The sequence below is a fragment of the Syngnathus scovelli genome, chromosome 12, assembly GCF_024217435.2.
Source record: "Syngnathus scovelli strain Florida chromosome 12, RoL_Ssco_1.2, whole genome shotgun sequence".
In the NCBI taxonomy this organism is placed as follows: domain Eukaryota; kingdom Metazoa; phylum Chordata; class Actinopteri; order Syngnathiformes; family Syngnathidae; genus Syngnathus; species Syngnathus scovelli.
Genome location: NC_090858.1, coordinates 225054 through 241695, shown reverse-complemented (window position 1 = coordinate 241695; position 16642 = coordinate 225054). Strand labels below are relative to the sequence as shown.

Here is a 16642-nt window from a genome sequence, read left to right as displayed (position 1 = left end):
CGTTCTGGAAAGTAAGAAGACTTGATTTCATTCATTGTTTCTCAGACTGAATCACTTGTCGTCCGTCCGTCCGTCCGTCCGTCCATCCTCAAGGGTTTCCTGAAGATGTCAATCCTGTGACCAAGGAGAAGGGAGGTCCCAGAGGTCCAGAGCCCACTCGCTATGGAGACTGGGAGAGGAAGGGTCGCTGTGTGGACTTCTAGTTCACTGTACCTTTGCACCTTTGTTTCTTTTTCTTCCCTCGGTGGGCATAGGCTCTTGTGTTGAATTGTCACTGTTGGCAAAGAATCTTTCCAAATAGATCTGTTTATTTTGCTAGCTTCTGGATTTACGACAGCAACTTATCAAGAGTCGGATTAGACAGATGTAACAGAGAGAATTCAGTCAAGTACTATAAGGTTTTTGTTTTTTTTCTCATTTGTCCAATCAGAATCATTCTTGATGTATGTAATACGATAAATTTGTCATGAATTGAACTCAACAGCTTTTGAATCATTCTTGATGGATGTAATACAGTACATTGACAATCTACAACTCAAAAGCGCTTGAGACTTTCTATATACACTAAAGAACAAGTTCTCTCAAATATTGTTCACCATTGAGGCAGATACAGACGGGTGTGACTGATTAAAGAGCATTATTATTGGACTCGGAGGATGCCTATATTGAAAAGCCACTCAGAAATGTGGATTTCTCTTCTCGCCACATTCAATATGGCAGCCACGCTGACTTTATTTTGACCGCTAAACGAGTCATCTGTGTATGAGGCTAGCACCAAATGAAACGGCTAGTCGCTAGAAATAATGGACATTCGAAGACAATATACTTCGGTTATTTGGGTAAGCAACTCGACCGCATTTTCTAGGTTTCTGCCGGTTTTTAGTTTGGTGACCTGGTTAAACAAACTTCATTCATTGCTTGTCTTACACTCGTCGAACTAGATTTTCGTCAATCAGCGTTTTTGTTTCAATTGCAGGGCTATGTAGATTTTCACACCGATCCAATTCGCTACAGAGTCTGGGTGTAAATGTTGAATTCCTCATGTGGAAGTTTTTTTTTTTTTTTTTTTTTTAATGTTGCGACACCGAAGTTGTTTTGCGCATGTTTTGGTTCGGGTTCATATTAGTTTCCACTTTGTCTCCTGAGCAAATGCTAATGTTTTTCGAAGTGTGCCTGTTGCGAGATTCTTTGCACCGTACCAAAGCTGATTAATGTCTCGTGATATATGCGAAACTCTAGCCCCCCACCCGAGAAAAAACAACGGCATTGTTGTATGATTCCGTTCGTTCACTTCCCTCTATGAATAATTCATTACCGCCGGCCGGCAGTGTATGAGAAAATGTTACGTGTTTCATGGTGGCAGGAAAGAGTGCACGATTGCTCTATCTTTGCGTCTAATACCAGTCAGTCATCTATAATTGTGCTACACTAATAGAAACGAAATGATGCCCATTTTGTTTGATGATAGACCCTTGTGAGGGTAAAGCGGATCAGAAAATGGATGGATTTAATGATGGTGAAAATGTCATTTTTAAAAAAAGTGTATATCCATGTCTTTAACAGGAACTTCATTTTATCCAATGGACACCACTGAATGCAGCCGGTCATGGAAGTTGCACGCTCCAGATACACACGGCATGAGATTGACTGCAATGAACAGTGCGAGCGACAAAAGAGCAACAGAATGGGAAAAAGAACAGCCCCAGAAAAGTGTTACCATGGCGCCTTCTTCCTGGTCTTTGACTGACCGGCAGTATGTGATGAGAAAGCCTCAGTTCTCTATCGAGCGCTCGTCTATTTTAAAGAAGACGCAGCGGCAGCAGCAGCAGCAGCAGCAGCAACATCAACACGGGGCAAGTCGAGTATTTTTGTACTACAACATTGATTCTCAGTTGCATTGATATGACCCATTTAGTTGCTAGCCTTGTCTCGTAAGATTATATTTGTGAGCCCCACGTCTTTTTTACCTTACTCAAATGCTGTAATAGGCATTTTCGGTATTTCACAGGAGCTGCACGTCGGTTCCAGAGCAAACAAAGGTCAGCATTCGGCCCGGACGAATGGTCTGACTAGGTTAGGAGAAAACCTCAATTCAGCGAGCAGCAGCTTCAGTCCCACTGACGACGTTGCCTCTCATTCAGCTTCTAAAGACGTTTGCAGCTCACTATGGGGTATCCCAGATGTCAGCAGTAGGTTACACGAAGAAGAAGAAGAAACTTTAGTCGGATCCACTTTGACCAGAAGTGAACGGCTCCGGTGTGGCCTCTCCAGCAACATTGCAGAGTTCCAGCAAAAATCCCCTCCGCAACTAACATCCACTGCTCTGTACCCTACCTCTAGCCCCAGCCCGCCATTTTCTTTGGCTAAAACCGAGCCGAAAGAACAAAAGACCTGCTCTTTAGCCGAGGAGCCGAGAAGACGATCCGTGACATATCACCAAGCAAACTATTGGGACTGTGCAATCCCCAAGTCTTTGCCCAAATTCACCAATAGGCACTCTGCATCTTGGGATCCAAACAAGGAGTACCAAGCTTTGCTCGACTACACTTACCCCCTCAAGCCTGAGCAGACGGACGCAACGTGGGACAGCAGCGCTGGGTTCCAGGGTGACTCTCAAGACCTCAACCTACAGGACTCTGGTATCCAACTCAATAGCCCTGGTAGCACCGTCCTGTCTGTGTCGGATTTAAACCTGAGCAACAGCGTTGGGCCAAATATTGCCTGGGACACCTTGGATGGGGAAATCGATTCTTCTGCAGAGTTGTTTTTGGATCGGTTCGACTTTGTTACGGACCGAGATCTGGTCAACTGTCACCTGGGTAGAAGTCAGCGCCATCCTCCACCATATGCGCAATCCTCCTCCGTCGTCCCAAGGGTTTTTCCTCAGTCCCAGTCTGTCGTCGGGGATCTTGACAAGGAGTTCTGGTCCCTGCCTGATAACCTGGAAGAGGTGCAACTCCTCGCCCGACAGGTGAGTGTTGTGGCACTTGCATTTCCTTTCCAAAGTTGCAGTGCGGGCCCACTTTCACCAGGCCAATCTGGAGCCAGTTGTCAAAATGTGTGAAAGTTGTTCAAGCAATCCATTGTATTTGTTTCTTTTGCACGCTCCTGTTGTGGTAGCCAACCAAAATGGTGTACACGTTCACAATGAGGACATTGATTTGCAAACTCTCATGTTTCCGTACTTACGCTTTGAAGTCAACTAACTGGCTGATGCTTTCTTTGGGATACCCTTTTCTTCCCTTGGATTTGAAAGGCAAGCCGGTTGAAATATCAATGAATCAGATCCGAGAAAGCAAAGTGCGGCCCGGCTGCTGGGGATGTTTTAGTCGTAGGGAGCCTGCGGAGCATTAAAGGAACATTACAGGCTCTTTGAATTCACATTTAACATTTTTATCTTCTCTGACCGACACTCTCGGCGACCATCCCTACCTATATAATCACGATATGTGGCACGGTGGTTGAAAACGACGTAAGACCAGAGCTCTTTTCTCCCATTGAAGGTCAAGGAGGTGACAGCCAGGCTGAAGCGTATGGGCCCTGCCTCCAATCTCCTGACTCGATCACCGCCGGAGAAACAAGTGTCCAAAGAGGCTGGGCAGCAGCAAGGTGAACAGAATCACAATCAGCTTGATTGGCCAAGTTTGTGCATGCCAAACAAGGAATTTGACTCCAGTTGATCTCAGCCTCTGTACAACGTTTAAGGTGACTAACAACATTCAGGTGACTAACAACATGGAATGCGCCCAGATCAGCTACCGATGCGATTTGGAGCCATTCGATTGTCATTGCCCAGGTTGAGGGTTGTTTCTTGTTCATCGTCAGCTGATCATACGAACTCTGAAGCAGCAAGGAGTTTGTTGTTGATGGAATCTGTTGGCTCAGGACTGACTCAAGACAGTCTCGAGGAGGTGGGGACCTTGGTGGAGCGACTTTGTGGCGTCCACCTGAGAGACGCTCACAAGGAGGAACGGGACCAAAGTTGCTCTCTGATGCAACATATACGCGTAAGTATACTCAAACGCGAGACACTGCTTGGAGTGGCCTGCTTCTGGATGCTTCCAGTGTTGACATTTGTATTTTTCTTAGGATACTCTACCTAGTTCGCTACTGTGCCTTGTTGGAATTTTCATGTCCCTTGACATTAGCGTGTGCGTTTTGTTCCAGATGTTTTGTTCACTCTTGGAGCGATACATTCACTGGCTCTACGAGGTTTCCGAAAAGACAGACGCGTGGGCTCGACCCGTTGACAACATGAAGAGGTCGCTTGCTGAATATCAGGTATCGTCCGCAATTTCAGAGGTTCAAAAGCCAGCCAAAGCTTTGCCCCGTTTGACTTGTCGTTTTGCTCTCCGAAATTTCAGCAAGAGTTGAGTTGTCATCAACATCTGACCTCTCATGTTCTGCAAACCGGCGAGCTTCTTCTAGGCTTAATGGACAACACGTCTCCACGTAAGGTTCCTCGTGGGCATGGTTGAGAACACCCCACTGGGGAGAAAAGATTCAGCTTTTGTTCCCATCATTTCAGTGTTAAGGAACACGCTGCTGTTAGTTGAGAGGCAGTCAAGAGTCATGGAAGATCGCACCCAACGCTTGATGTCCTTCGCTGAGCGCTGAGCCAAAAGACTGGGCGGGGAAAGCCGACAGCGCTCTCTCTCTCTCTCTCTCTCTCTCTCTCTCTCTCTCTCTCTCTCTCTCTCTCTCTCTCTCTCTCTCTCTCTCTCTCTCTCTCTCTGTGTCAAAGTCAGCTTTATTGTCAATTTCTTCACATGCTAAAGACACACAAAGAAACCGAAATGTAGTTCCCCGCTATCCCACGGTGACAAGACATGGCAAGCTGACGTCAATTCAAGGCGCTGGCCGGGCGGGACACTTGATCCGGCGGAAAGCGGCCCGAGCTGTGCGGGAAGTCGGACACAGCCGTCAAGTGTCCCGTTCCCAAACGTTTGTCTTGTGATTCCGTATTTACAAAGCCGCTCCCTCCCATTTGCCAATCGACCCTAACCCAGAAAACGATCGAAACCTTCACAAATCCCATCTACCTACATACGAGTCTTCCCAGCCTTTGGTTCGTTAATACTACGTTGACAGCCATCTTTGCGAATAAGATAGCACAAGCTCGGTCGGCAAGCCTATTTCTCTCTCGGTGACATTCGCACTTGCGCTGAAGCCACAGTGTCTTCCGTACGGCCACTCGTCTCTTGTTGCATTGCGGCCCGGTACACAATCTGAAAGCTTTTTAAGACGCCCCCCCCCCCGATACTTTTTCGCAATATAAACCGCTTTCTTATTCCCTTAATAACCATTCTCACATTGTTCTGTGCATGCATTGTACCTTTACACGAAATAAAAGAACAAACACTTGATATTGTCACGTGTCCCGACTCCTTCTGCACCGGTTGGTTAGTGCGCATAGCCGGCCGGTCCGGTCCGGTCCGGTGTGCTGCCGCCTCCTTCGCTTGAACTCAGTCCCGTTGCTTCGAGGACCACCCCAACAAAAAGTTCTAAACATCTATTAACACACACTAAATTATCTATAAAAGCCGACCACAAGCCGATCGTGGCGGGCAGAGCATGCGAAAATTGCCGTCCGTTCCATTCAAATGTATGAATGAAACAAGAAAAATGTACAAACAAAATGCAATATACGTCACCAAAACGGATTATAAAATGTTTGAAAAAAAATGGAAAAGAATCTGTGAATATGAAAACATGTGTGCGGGGTTGACTATACTGCAAAGTTTTGCAGCAGTAGGGAGGCCTAATGGAAATCATTCTTCCAAAACGAAGGGTGTCGTACAAATGATATGTGAAGCACTTCAAAGGACGGACGGACGGATATAACTAAAAATCAATAACGAATGTAACTAAAAAGCAATAACAAATGGCTGTCCGTATCCGTTGAAAGGAAGGATCTGGTTAGGTTTGGTCCATTTGCCAAGTGTGAGGGGTGAGACATTTCATGTTATTTTTTCTTCGTTCACCATAATACGTTATATTATGTGAAATGAAGTCATATTCACGTTCTCTCTGTCATATATGCACGTTATTGTCATACGCATTTCCTGCATCGTAAATACAATAGTATTGATGTTGTTCGAAGAACCCCGGTTTATTAACCAGTGGATTTGTCTTCATTTGGCGCGAAAGGAACGCAAATGCACCGCCCTTTCCACACTACGGCATGCGTGGACTCGTCTCACTTAGTATCGGAAATGCCATTTTATTTTTCAATGTAAAAGTATAGATAATGACAGACATCTCATATGCGGTGACGTTAGCGTGTCCTGTTTTATGTTGAAAATCTCAAACAAAGTTTTCCGTCTTTTTCTTGATGTCTGTTTTTTAGCTGTCGACTTGATGAACAACGTTGAAATTCGGCTTTACGAAAGCGCTTGGTTATGCTTGGTTAAATCAAATTGAGCTGATATCCATTTCCTTGGAAGTAACCAGCACTTTGTATCCGCTGGAAATATCTGTGTTCCTGCACTTACAACCACTTGTGACCAAGTAGTAGCTTCTCGGTACGAGCGCAACGCTACAAACTAGTTGTAATTGTCGAACGTTTTCTATGTAGTTGACTTATGAGTTTAAATATTTGCTTTGTTTCCAGATAAAGCGTTGTCCCTCCCTTCCTTCCCTTGGAAACCATGAGCTGGTAAGATGCATGGATTTGTGCTTAAATTCGTCAAAAGTGGTGTGTATTTTTTGCTTGCACACCACGTGTTCACGTAGACTTGCCCAAAAGATTGAAATTCCTAATTGTTAGTCAACCATTCCGACACAGCACTTTGTATTCTGTGCCATCTTTCGCCCCGGCTGCCTGGTGACGCGCCAATGATGCCATGGCGTCTGACGAGTGGGAGGGAATATAATGTGCTGTGCTGTGCTGTGCTGTGCTGTGCTGTGATGTATTGCCCTTACTACGTCTTAGTTGCTTTTATTTATAAAAATAAAAAAATCCCTCCCACGCATGGCACCCATTATCAGTTTCATAATAACCATAGTGAGTTGTCCAATGATTGTCAAAAACGTTCTGTGTAAATACAGTGACAGCCTATGTTTTAGTCAAACCCCAGTGAAAACATTTTGCTCACTCAGTTTCATTTGTTTTCTCTCTCTCTCTCTCTCTCTCTCTCTCTCTCTCTCTCTCTCTCTCTCTCTCTCTCTCTCTTCCCCCCTCCCTTACCCCTTCATCCTATCTCTGTCTCTCTTTTTTTTCATGGACAGCATTAAACAAGAACCTGGAAGTGTTTCCCCTCAGTGCCCCAAACCTGATGAGTCTGAGGAGCCACTGGGAACAGCAATGGAGACTGGAGCTGCAATTGGTAAGTAACAGGAAGTACATTGGCCTTATCAGGAAGCAGATAGATAGATAGATAGATAGATAGATAGATAGATAGATAGATAGATAGATAGATAGATAGATAGATAGATAGTCAGTCAGTCTATTTTGTTCATGTCTCTAACATTTGACGGTGTAGAGTCACGTCAGACGCAAACGCATCGTTACATACTGATACGAGATAGACATGGCACCATGTGTTGCATGGAATAATAGTCTCACTCTCTGATATTCACATCAGATTTTTTTTTTGTCCAAGATACCAGTGTGAAAAGTGAGAATATACCATCTGAGCTAATTGTCACCAAAGAAATGGAGGAAGAGGAGAAACTTCTGAGGGAAGAAGGCGAAAAGAAAGAGAATGAAATGATGAACAAGGTGTGTTCCAACAAATCACCCGAGTTAATGACATTGCACTGCACCGCTATCATGAAAGTCCACATTTTTAGTTGATGTTCACATTTTTTGTAAAGTTGTGAAAGTTAGTAAACATGCGATGTCATTCCATTCCATGTTACTTGACTGGAATTTACCAAGCCCTATCTATGCCCAAGCCCAAGTCACTCACTGAATGGGCAATTTAACAGGCCTGCCCAGCGTGCGATAGCCAGGCCGTTTACAACGGAACAACTTGACTTTTGTGTTGCCGAGTCGACTTGGGAAGAGGAAATAGCAGGCGTGGGCCATGATCAATTCCACCATTTTATCATTTCATGCTACAGCTGATGTCGAGTGAGCGGCGTGTTTTTTGTCTGGGGTGGTCCGCTTTAACAAATCAACTGTTTGTGCCTCCTCCATATGAAACGGAAAGGCTCGGCAGTCTTTGGAGAGAGAGAGTCACGAAATGCGCTTCAAAAGACTGCAACATTTGCTCCAGAAGAGCAACATCTACTCTAAATTTCTGCTGACTAAAATGGAGCAACAACAGAATGAGGTACGACGTTACGTAGGAATGAATGTCGTCCTCATAGGAACAAATATTGTGATTAGTGCTCAGAATGGTTGCTCCTTAAGAATTGTTTGTTGCTTTGTCTTTTCTTCATCCCAGGAGAAAAGCAGGAAGGAAAAGATGGAGAAGAAAGTGAGTCCATTTTGTGAGCATGCGTGTCATGTTTTTACAGACATGAGTGAATGAACCTGTTTGTGTTTTCTGCGCAGAATGTAAACGGCACTGAGCCAGGAAAAGGTAATGGTTTCTTTCTTTTCAACAGAGAAAGCAGCATGAATGTCATTTGCTGCTCTTCAAATTGTGATTCTTTTCCGACTGTTCATTGCAAACTAGATCAAAAGAAGAGACGAAGGGCGGCTGACTACAAAATTGCCGATGTCATGTCTAAAAAAGTAGGACTCGACCTTTTTTCGTCTTCTTCTTTTTTTCTTTGAAACCCCATTTTATGATCTTTTTCTTGCAGGAAATCATGTCACAGGCAAAGAGGGTTAAAGTGGAGGAAGCGGTAATATGCGTTGCCGTTTTTTGACATTGGCCCTCAAAGTCTGCTTTGTTCAAAGCACCGTATGACTGATCCACTTTGATGTTAGGAAGCAGCCCCTGCCCACAAGAAGCTGGACGCCAGCGATCTGGAGAACATGAGCGATAGCAACCAAGACATCAAGAATCGTTTGGCGGAGACGGTGCGAGATAATGCCAAACAACTCCTGGACCCTGACAGGACGGTAAAAGGAGAGCCGGTGCCTGCTCAACAGCCGCAGCTCTTCACCGGCGGGGTCATGAGGTGGTACCAGATCGAGGGCATCGAATGGCTTCGGGTGAGTCGTCGTTTCAGCCTGATTGGGAAAGTCGCGCTTGCCCGAGAAAGCCCTGCTTCTCTTTGCTTTTGAAAGGCCGTTCTAATCATCTGCATGGCACGTGAATCCAATTTGCGTAATCGCAGCGCGATTGAGCTTTTGGTCAATCGTTCTTCCATCCAAACAAGTGACCGACCGAGCGACCGACCTTGTGTTTTGGTCTCAGATGTTGTGGGAGAACGGCATCAATGGGATCCTTGCCGACGAGATGGGGCTGGGAAAGACAATCCAGTGTATTGCACACATCGCCATGATGATTGAAAAGAAAGTCTTTGGGCCATTCTTGGTGGTTGCGCCACTCTCCACTCTGCCCAACTGGATCAACGAGTTCAAGCGCTTCACGCCAGAGGTAAGAGGGGGTGGGCTAACAACGTCCGGTTGAAGAAATGGAACGTTTGTAACGTGTCAACCCCCTCCAAAGGTTGCGCTCAATCCAATCGGCACTCCTTGTTTGCAGTCTGAAAAGAAGCGCATCTCAAATTGGCTTTCTTATTGCAGCGCTGAAATATTGTAACACTTTGTCCTGATGTCATTTGTGTAGGTGTCTGTCCTGCTTTATCATGGCCCCCAATCAGAGAGGGGCAAACTGCTGAAGCACATGCGCAAACCCCAGGGCCCTCTCAGTATGTATCCTGTCGTCATTACCTCCTTTGAGATTGCCATGATTGACCGAAAGTACCTTCAGGTATCCTCTCCGTTCTATTTCAACATTGAATACAGCTTTTAAAAGGAGATGATGGCAGGATTGCCATTGTTTTAGTAGACAAACGGACCAAGTTCATTCATATCTGTTGTCCCCCTCCCTCTAGCGATGTCAGTGGAAGTACCTGATTGTCGACGAAGGCCACAGAATCAAAAACCTCAATTGTCGACTAGTGCAGGAGTTGAAGATGCTCCCCACCGACAACAAGCTGCTGCTCACCGGGACTCCACTCCAGAACAACTTGGCTGAGCTCTGGTCCCTTCTCAATTTTCTCTTGCCTGAGGTTTTTGATGACCTTAAGAGGTAAGACCTCTTCCAGCCACATTTATTTCCAGCCACTCGATGAGCAACGTTTCCGTGTGCAACTGTTTCCAAATTCATACCGCAAAGTAAGTTGAGGACAATTTTCAAGCTGGCGTCGTCGTGCCACACCACCACCACCACCAACAACAACAACAACAAGTGTGTCAAAAGAGAGCGACTGTCTGTGCATGCCCTCTTTGAATGTCCTTGGGTAGTCTCATTGAAGACAATCTGTCAGTCACTCTGACCACAGTAACGCCTGGCTTATTTTCTAGCTTTGAGTCTTGGTTCGACATTGACACACTTGGCGAGGCTGAAAGTGTGGTGGCTGCTGAGCGCGAGCAGAACATCCTAAGCATGTTGCACCAGGTCAGCGGTCCCCAAACGCACGCCTGCACGCCTGCACGCCTCGACTCTGTCTCGACTCTGTCTCGCATGTATTGCTGAGCCAATCGATGTGACTTTTCTCCCTCAGATTCTGACTCCATTCCTGCTGAGGAGACTTAAGACGGATGTAACGCTGGAGATTCCTCCAAAGAAAGAGATCATCGTTTACGCCCCTCTGACTGCCAAACAGGAAACTTTCTACACTGCTGTGGTGAACAAGACCATTGCAAAAATGCTTGGTCAGCACAAGGTATCTTCACAAACTTGAACATGTGTTCAACACGATATGAAAAGTTGTAGCCGGCGATCACGATCGGCCGACGATTATCATTTGATGCATTCCATATGATTGGGGGAAAAATCTCCAGGCTCTCCGCCGCCTCAAATCCAAAGTGTTACACCAGCTTCAGTCTTCAAATGGACTGACTGCAATGCCGACACGCTTTCTTTCTAGTCTTTAACTGTCCTGCCTAGATTTGATGATGTCGTACTAAAAATGAACGGCGTTGCTTCATTTCGGCCTTTGCGTTTGGAGAAGCGACCGCTACCTTTCTCCCCTTGCTTTCAGAGCGAAGGACCGGCGGCACCTTTGACGCCGGATGGCAGACCAAAGCGACGCTGTCGAAAGCTGGTCGACTACAGTGAAGCAAAGGATGAGACGGGCTTCGAGAAATATCTGGAACAGCTTCAGCAGGAGCAGGAGCGGGAGCAGAGGTCAGAAAGCAACCTTCCTGACTCCGCCTGGCTCAATCCAATAAGCGCTTGTCCATCAAAGAAGTTGCTTCTGCTTTCAGCTCTTCTGCTGCCGTGCTGGACATCCAATGCCCTCTGGATGCTCAGATCAACTTAAAGATGCAGAATATTCTCATGCTGCTAAAACGATGCTGCAACCATCCTTACCTGGTCGAATACCCCCTGGATCCAGCCACTCAACAATTCAAGGTAGAATATGGAGAGTCATTCCACTTATTTGGGGACGGTAATCCCTGCGATAAATTGGGGGGCAACACTCTAATTTTCTGCGCTGTGCCGTTTTTCACGCAGATTGACGAGGAGCTGGTTCAGTCTTCTGGGAAATTTCTCATTCTTGACCGACTTCTGCCTGCGCTCAAGAAAAGAGGACATAAGGTAAAACACCAGCCACCACGCTTTACTGCAAAGTCTGCCGTGGTAAATGGATCACGTTTCAGCAGTGGCTCACTGCAATACACTTGACTGTCTGTGGTTCAGGTGCTCATCTTCAGTCAGATGACTTCCATCTTGGACATTCTAATGGATTATTGCTATCTACGTGGCTTCCAGTACAGCAGATTGGATGGCAGCATGTCCTACGCCGATAGGGAGGACAATGTGAGTTGAAATAAGACCACCGTGGTGAATGTGCACGCAAGAGTCTTGCCTCAGGCGTGTGGATGTCCCTGCTCCTCTCTTGTTCCCAGATGGCCAAATTCTCCAAAGACCCCGAGGTTTTCATTTTCCTGCTCAGCACCAGAGCCGGTGGGCTTGGGATCAACCTGACGGCTGCTGACACTGTTGTTATTTTCGACAGTGACTGGGTAGGTCCTCGAGAGGAACGAACATTTTCGAAGCGTTGGGATGATGCCAGTGGCGGTTATTACGAACGACAAGTTCCCAATCTAATCACGCACGCGCGCACGACATGGGTGGCTCGTCAGTATGCATTTTAAAATGTGTATTTGTTCAGAACCCCCAGGCAGACCTCCAGGCTCAGGACCGCTGCCATCGCATTGGGCAAACCAAACCAGTGGTGGTGTATCGTCTGGTCACAGCTAACACCGTCGACCAAAAGATTCTGGAGAGAGCCTCGGCAAAGAGGAAGCTGGAACAGATGGTCATCCACAAGAGTTAGTCTATTTGTAGTAGCTGAGCTTCAACTGTGCAAATCTGAGAGTGCTGCCATTGTGCTAAAGAAGTGTGTTAGGCCAAGCAAGCATTTAGTGTGGCTGGCGCTTTTCAAGAGCTGCAGAATCATGTCATCTCACATGACCTAGAAATGGCAAAAGAGTGGTGGGAAAAAAACAACAACAACAACAACAATTGGATTCATTTCCTATTTGTTTATTTACATTTTATGAGCTTCTTGTATCGATGTTTTTTTCATGATTTACGTAGATGTACATTTTCTTGACTATTTATTTCCGTATCTCTTTCGAACGCAGATAAATTCAAAGGTGGCAGGGCAGAGTTGAACCAAACGAAAAGCTGCATTGATCTGGATGAGCTGAGGGAGCTGCTCCAAGCCAGAAACACTGAGAAGTAAGTGGCAATATTCTTCGACATGAACTTTAGTTGTTCTCGACTGACTTTCACTATGGCTGTCCCTTTTGCCTTTTTCCAGGGAAGTGAAATCATCGAGCGGGCAGGTGATCAGCGATAAAGACCTGGAGTCTTTATTGGACCGTAGTGACTTGCTGGGTGGGTACTCGAGGATTTATTTGTAAAGAAATGATTTGGTCAGTCAAGATTCTATTCAATTTTGGTAAGAAAAAAAACCAAGCAAATCTTTATGACCAAGAGCTTTTGCTCCTATTGCAACTGCAGCGCATACCACAATGAAATGACGTACGCTTGTGTGTTACTTTGTGGAATTCCAGATGAAGGCAAAAAGGCAATGAGGAAGGAGAAGGTTGGTGTCTTCAGAGTTCTGGAGGCCACGGAATCATCAGACGTGGCCCTGATTTAAAAAGACCTGAAGAGTTGACTTTGATAACAAACATTCCCTCAGAAGTCAACTGAAACTCTGCTCAGGTGATTGGGCCAGCCAGCCGCCGGCCGCAACATTTTGCTTGCTGTACTGTTTGTAGGCTCTTTTGGTTCATGTTGAGTGCTTTGATTGTACTTGCCTCACTTAAACTCTTGATGCTTTAGTTGGCTATGAAAGCAAGGAATATTCATTCATGCTCTGTAGTAGCAGTGACACTAATCACCTCTACAGTGCGATCTGATGAGTAATTGATATTTCTTGGTTGCGTATTCCTGTTTTCATTTGGATGCTGCCGTGTGACTTGTAATTGACATTAGTCGAAACGACTCCATGAAAGTAGTCACCCATAGTTCTGTAATGCGTTTTTTAAGGTTCCAAACACTGTAGGCATCGTTCCCCCCAATAAAGTTGAATTTATTCCCGTCCCGTCCACTAAGTTGATGTTTTATTTTTATGGCTTCAATTCCGGCTCCGGGCACATGTGAAGCCTGTTCTCACCCATCTGAAACGCCTTTATTTGTATTCACAGTACCTAATGTCCACTGGCAGGTATGTAAGAGGAGGCTAGTTTGGTTGCAGCTTTCGTCCTTGCTATGAATGCAAAAGGCTCAGCTCAGGGTGGGTGTGTCCGGATGGCGCACAGCCGACCCAGCCAGCCAGCGAGCAAGCCAGCCAGCCAGCGAGCAAGCCAGCGAGCAAGCCAGCCAGCGAGCGAGCAAGCCAGCCAGCGAGCCAGCCGCTGTCCCTCCCTGCGCACCGAATGGAACCTCCTGATTTGCTTTTCGGTTCAGGAAATGAGCACACGTTGAGGTTTATCTGAACTCGTCGGGCACCCCAAGTACGTCGTCGCGGGCGGCAGCCGTTTGTTGTCCGGACCAGCCTTGGAATGATGGAGCGTCTGAAGTTAGTTTTGCAGTATTTCCAATCCAACTCTGAATCAATCTCCAACGGGATTTGTATGGTGCTGGCTTTGGTCAGCGTCAAGCTTTACACCAGCTTCGACTTCAACTGTCCGTGCCTTCCGCAATACAACAAACTGTACTCGTTGGGAGTGATGGTCTTTCCACCGATTATCCTTTTCTTCCTCGGGGTTCTGGTCAATCGCCATACGGGTGTCATGATGGATGAATGGATGAGACCTCCTGGAAAACGCTCCAAAAACCTGGCTGTGGTCAAGTAAGTCCAGCAACGTGAAATGTACTGAACAACTTGAAGTTAACGAGCTGAGAGTGTGCAATTTGTCCTCTTGTGTACTCTCTCTCTCTCTCTCTCTCAGGTAGTTCTCCACATTTCACGACTGACACCAACGACACAATGTGAGGAATAGGTGAACAAAGTGATTCATCTCTTTGTGCAGATATTTATTCTCAGCCATGGTCCAGCGGGCCCTCCTTGCGCCAATGGTGTGGATCCTCGTCACCCTCCTGGATGGGAAAATCTTCATTTGTGCCTTCAGCGCGAGTGTCGATCCTGAAATCTTCTCAGGTAATGCTCTGGACCCAAGCAGTAAATTGATCTTGCTTTCTGATGGATGCTGTACGCCATGTTTTCAGGTATGCCCAACAGCACTGGACTGGATGTGATCCAAATAATGGCCAAAGTCCCCTGCAAGGAGGATGTCCTCTTCAGGAATAGCTCTTTCCACAAAGCAGTGTCTCGTTACGTTCGCTGCTATTCGCAAGTAATGGGCCAGCCGTGAATCAATTGTGGGCACGGCACGCTGATTACTGCGTCGACATTTTAGCAAGAAGCTTCTGGGTTGGCATCTCGACTCAGACCTTTGGCATCTTGCGTTTTGTTTGGTTAAGGTTTTTTTTTTTTTTTATTGCTGGCTGTCTGGCCGTCTGGCCGTCTGGCCGGCCGGCTGGCTGGCTGGCTGGCTGGCTGGCTGGCCGGCTGGCTGGCCGGCTGGCTGGCTGGCTGGCTGGCTGGCTGGCTGGCTGGCTGGCTGGCTGGCTGGCTGGCTGGCTGGCTGGCTGGCTGGCTGGCTGGCTGGCTGGCTGGCTGGCTGGCTGGCTGGCCGGCCGGCTCACGTGGAATGGCCTGCCCACAAACAGAACATTGATTTCAAATGCATTCATCGCCACCATTATTACTAATGATGACTAATTTGTGTCAAGGCAGTCGGCTGGTCCATGCTCCTTTTCCTGATCGTACTGGGAGCGCTAGGACGAGTCCTGAAGCCTTGTTTCGAAGACCACGCCGCCTTTCTGCAAACACGCTACTGGAGCAACTACCTTGATGTGGAGCAGAAGCTCTTTGATGAGACCTGCGTCCACCACGCTCGAGACTTTGCCCGGACATGTATCGCGCACTTCTTTGAAAACATGAGGGAGGACGTCCAATTGTGCCCCTCACATCATAAAGTCATAAAAGACTTCACAGAGGACTGGGAAGAGGAAGAGGAGGAGAAGAGACTTCATGGAATAAGAAAGCAAGAGCAAGTGGACCACTTGCTGAACAAATGGTACTTTAGTAAGCCTGAATTGGATGTAAGCAGAGCTGCCAGCATGTGCGCTACCTGCAAGGAAGAAAGAAAGAAGAACTCTACTGTTGTCATGTCTTCTTGTGGCTAAATGGTGCCTCCTTCAAATTGTCCACTGTCAATTCATTATATTTGGTTCATAGTAAGAAAGTGTGATTTCATTTGATTGGATTCTAGGCGCAAGTCGTACGACACAAATGCTTTGAATAGGTGATGGTACGTTTTGCATCGGTTGGAAATCCACCCACATGTTCTCATGGAAACATGCAAAGAGACATCCATCCATCCATCCATTATCTGAAGCGCTTCTCCTCACCAGGCTTGCGGCAGGGGACACCCTCAACTGGTTGCCAGCCAATAGTGCCCGGGCGGACAACCATTTGGAGTGCTGAATCAGCCGGCCGTGCGTGTCTTTGGAATGTGGGGGGATAGCCGAGTACCCGGAGGAAGCCCACGCGGGCACGGGGAGAACATGTCAACTCCACACGGGGGGGGGGGGGGGGGGGGAGCCGTATTGAACCTGCAACCGCTGAACCGGTGCTCCACTGCTCTTCTTTATTGCAATTCATTTGACAAATACGCACTAAGACGCATGCAGGCACACCAACAGAGACACCCAAACATTTGAAAGGTTCAAAAGGTTCGAGTATTTATTTAGAGGGAGACATTTTCTCATGAAAACCTAATGCCTCATCCCATTTGAGGTCGGCCGCCGGGCGGTATTTTGGAAATATTCTACTCTCAAGGGGAAAGTCAACTGTGCAGCTACGTACTATATTGTATTTGCGCAGCACACAGAGAACCCGACCTAACACAGGCATGCATGTAAGGTAAGGGGAGATGGCAGAGCGAACAAAGAGTTGGACGTACCTCTTGAGCTGGGTGGGG

At 46.8% G+C, this 16642-nt stretch overlaps 3 protein-coding genes across 7 annotated transcripts; all 3 read left to right on the top strand.

The window, feature by feature from the left end:
- The first annotated feature begins 199 nt into the window (after positions 1 to 199).
- Positions 200 to 5366, top strand: cep68 (centrosomal protein 68). Of its 4 annotated transcripts, none has more exons than XM_049736116.1 (8): positions 200 to 839; positions 1564 to 1853; positions 2009 to 2971; positions 3504 to 3609; positions 3886 to 4007; positions 4168 to 4281; positions 4365 to 4452; positions 4529 to 5366. In XM_049736116.1, the coding sequence occupies exons 1-8, from the start codon at positions 779 to 781 to the stop codon at positions 4615 to 4617; spliced, it is 1833 nt and encodes a 610-aa protein (XP_049592073.1). In that variant the 5' UTR covers positions 200 to 778; the 3' UTR covers positions 4618 to 5366. The 4 variants fall into 4 exon arrangements, 3 of the variants coding, with proteins under 3 accessions (XP_049592073.1, XP_049592072.1, XP_049592075.1); XM_049736115.1 differs by having other exon boundaries at positions 3826 to 4007; XR_007485092.1 differs by lacking the exons at positions 4168 to 4281; positions 4365 to 4452; positions 4529 to 5366 and having other exon boundaries at positions 3504 to 3796.
- An 838-nt stretch (positions 5367 to 6204) lies between these two features.
- hells (helicase, lymphoid specific) lies at positions 6205 to 13705 on the top strand. Of its 2 annotated transcripts, XM_049736089.2 has the most exons (24): positions 6205 to 6524; positions 6614 to 6658; positions 7231 to 7328; positions 7605 to 7723; positions 8157 to 8279; positions 8394 to 8426; positions 8504 to 8531; positions 8628 to 8686; positions 8758 to 8799; positions 8885 to 9112; positions 9318 to 9500; positions 9693 to 9836; positions 9961 to 10157; positions 10433 to 10526; positions 10633 to 10794; positions 11113 to 11258; positions 11339 to 11486; positions 11589 to 11672; positions 11775 to 11894; positions 11984 to 12100; positions 12250 to 12409; positions 12725 to 12821; positions 12904 to 12980; positions 13160 to 13705. In XM_049736089.2, exons 2-24 carry the CDS (start codon positions 6651 to 6653, stop codon positions 13246 to 13248), a joined length of 2556 nt encoding a protein of 851 aa, XP_049592046.1. In that variant the 5' UTR covers positions 6205 to 6524; positions 6614 to 6650; the 3' UTR covers positions 13249 to 13705. The 2 variants fall into 2 exon arrangements, with proteins under 2 accessions (XP_049592046.1, XP_049592045.1); XM_049736088.2 differs by lacking the exons at positions 6205 to 6524; positions 6614 to 6658 and adding an exon at positions 7019 to 7132 and having other exon boundaries at positions 7175 to 7328.
- A 154-nt stretch (positions 13706 to 13859) lies between these two features.
- On the top strand, positions 13860 to 15862 carry calhm3 (calcium homeostasis modulator 3). Its single transcript, XM_049736121.2, has 4 exons — positions 13860 to 14445; positions 14627 to 14754; positions 14823 to 14950; positions 15390 to 15862. The coding sequence occupies exons 1-4, from the start codon at positions 14156 to 14158 to the stop codon at positions 15843 to 15845; spliced, it is 1002 nt and encodes a 333-aa protein (XP_049592078.1). The 5' UTR covers positions 13860 to 14155; the 3' UTR covers positions 15846 to 15862.
- The last annotated feature ends 780 nt before the right edge of the window (positions 15863 to 16642 follow it).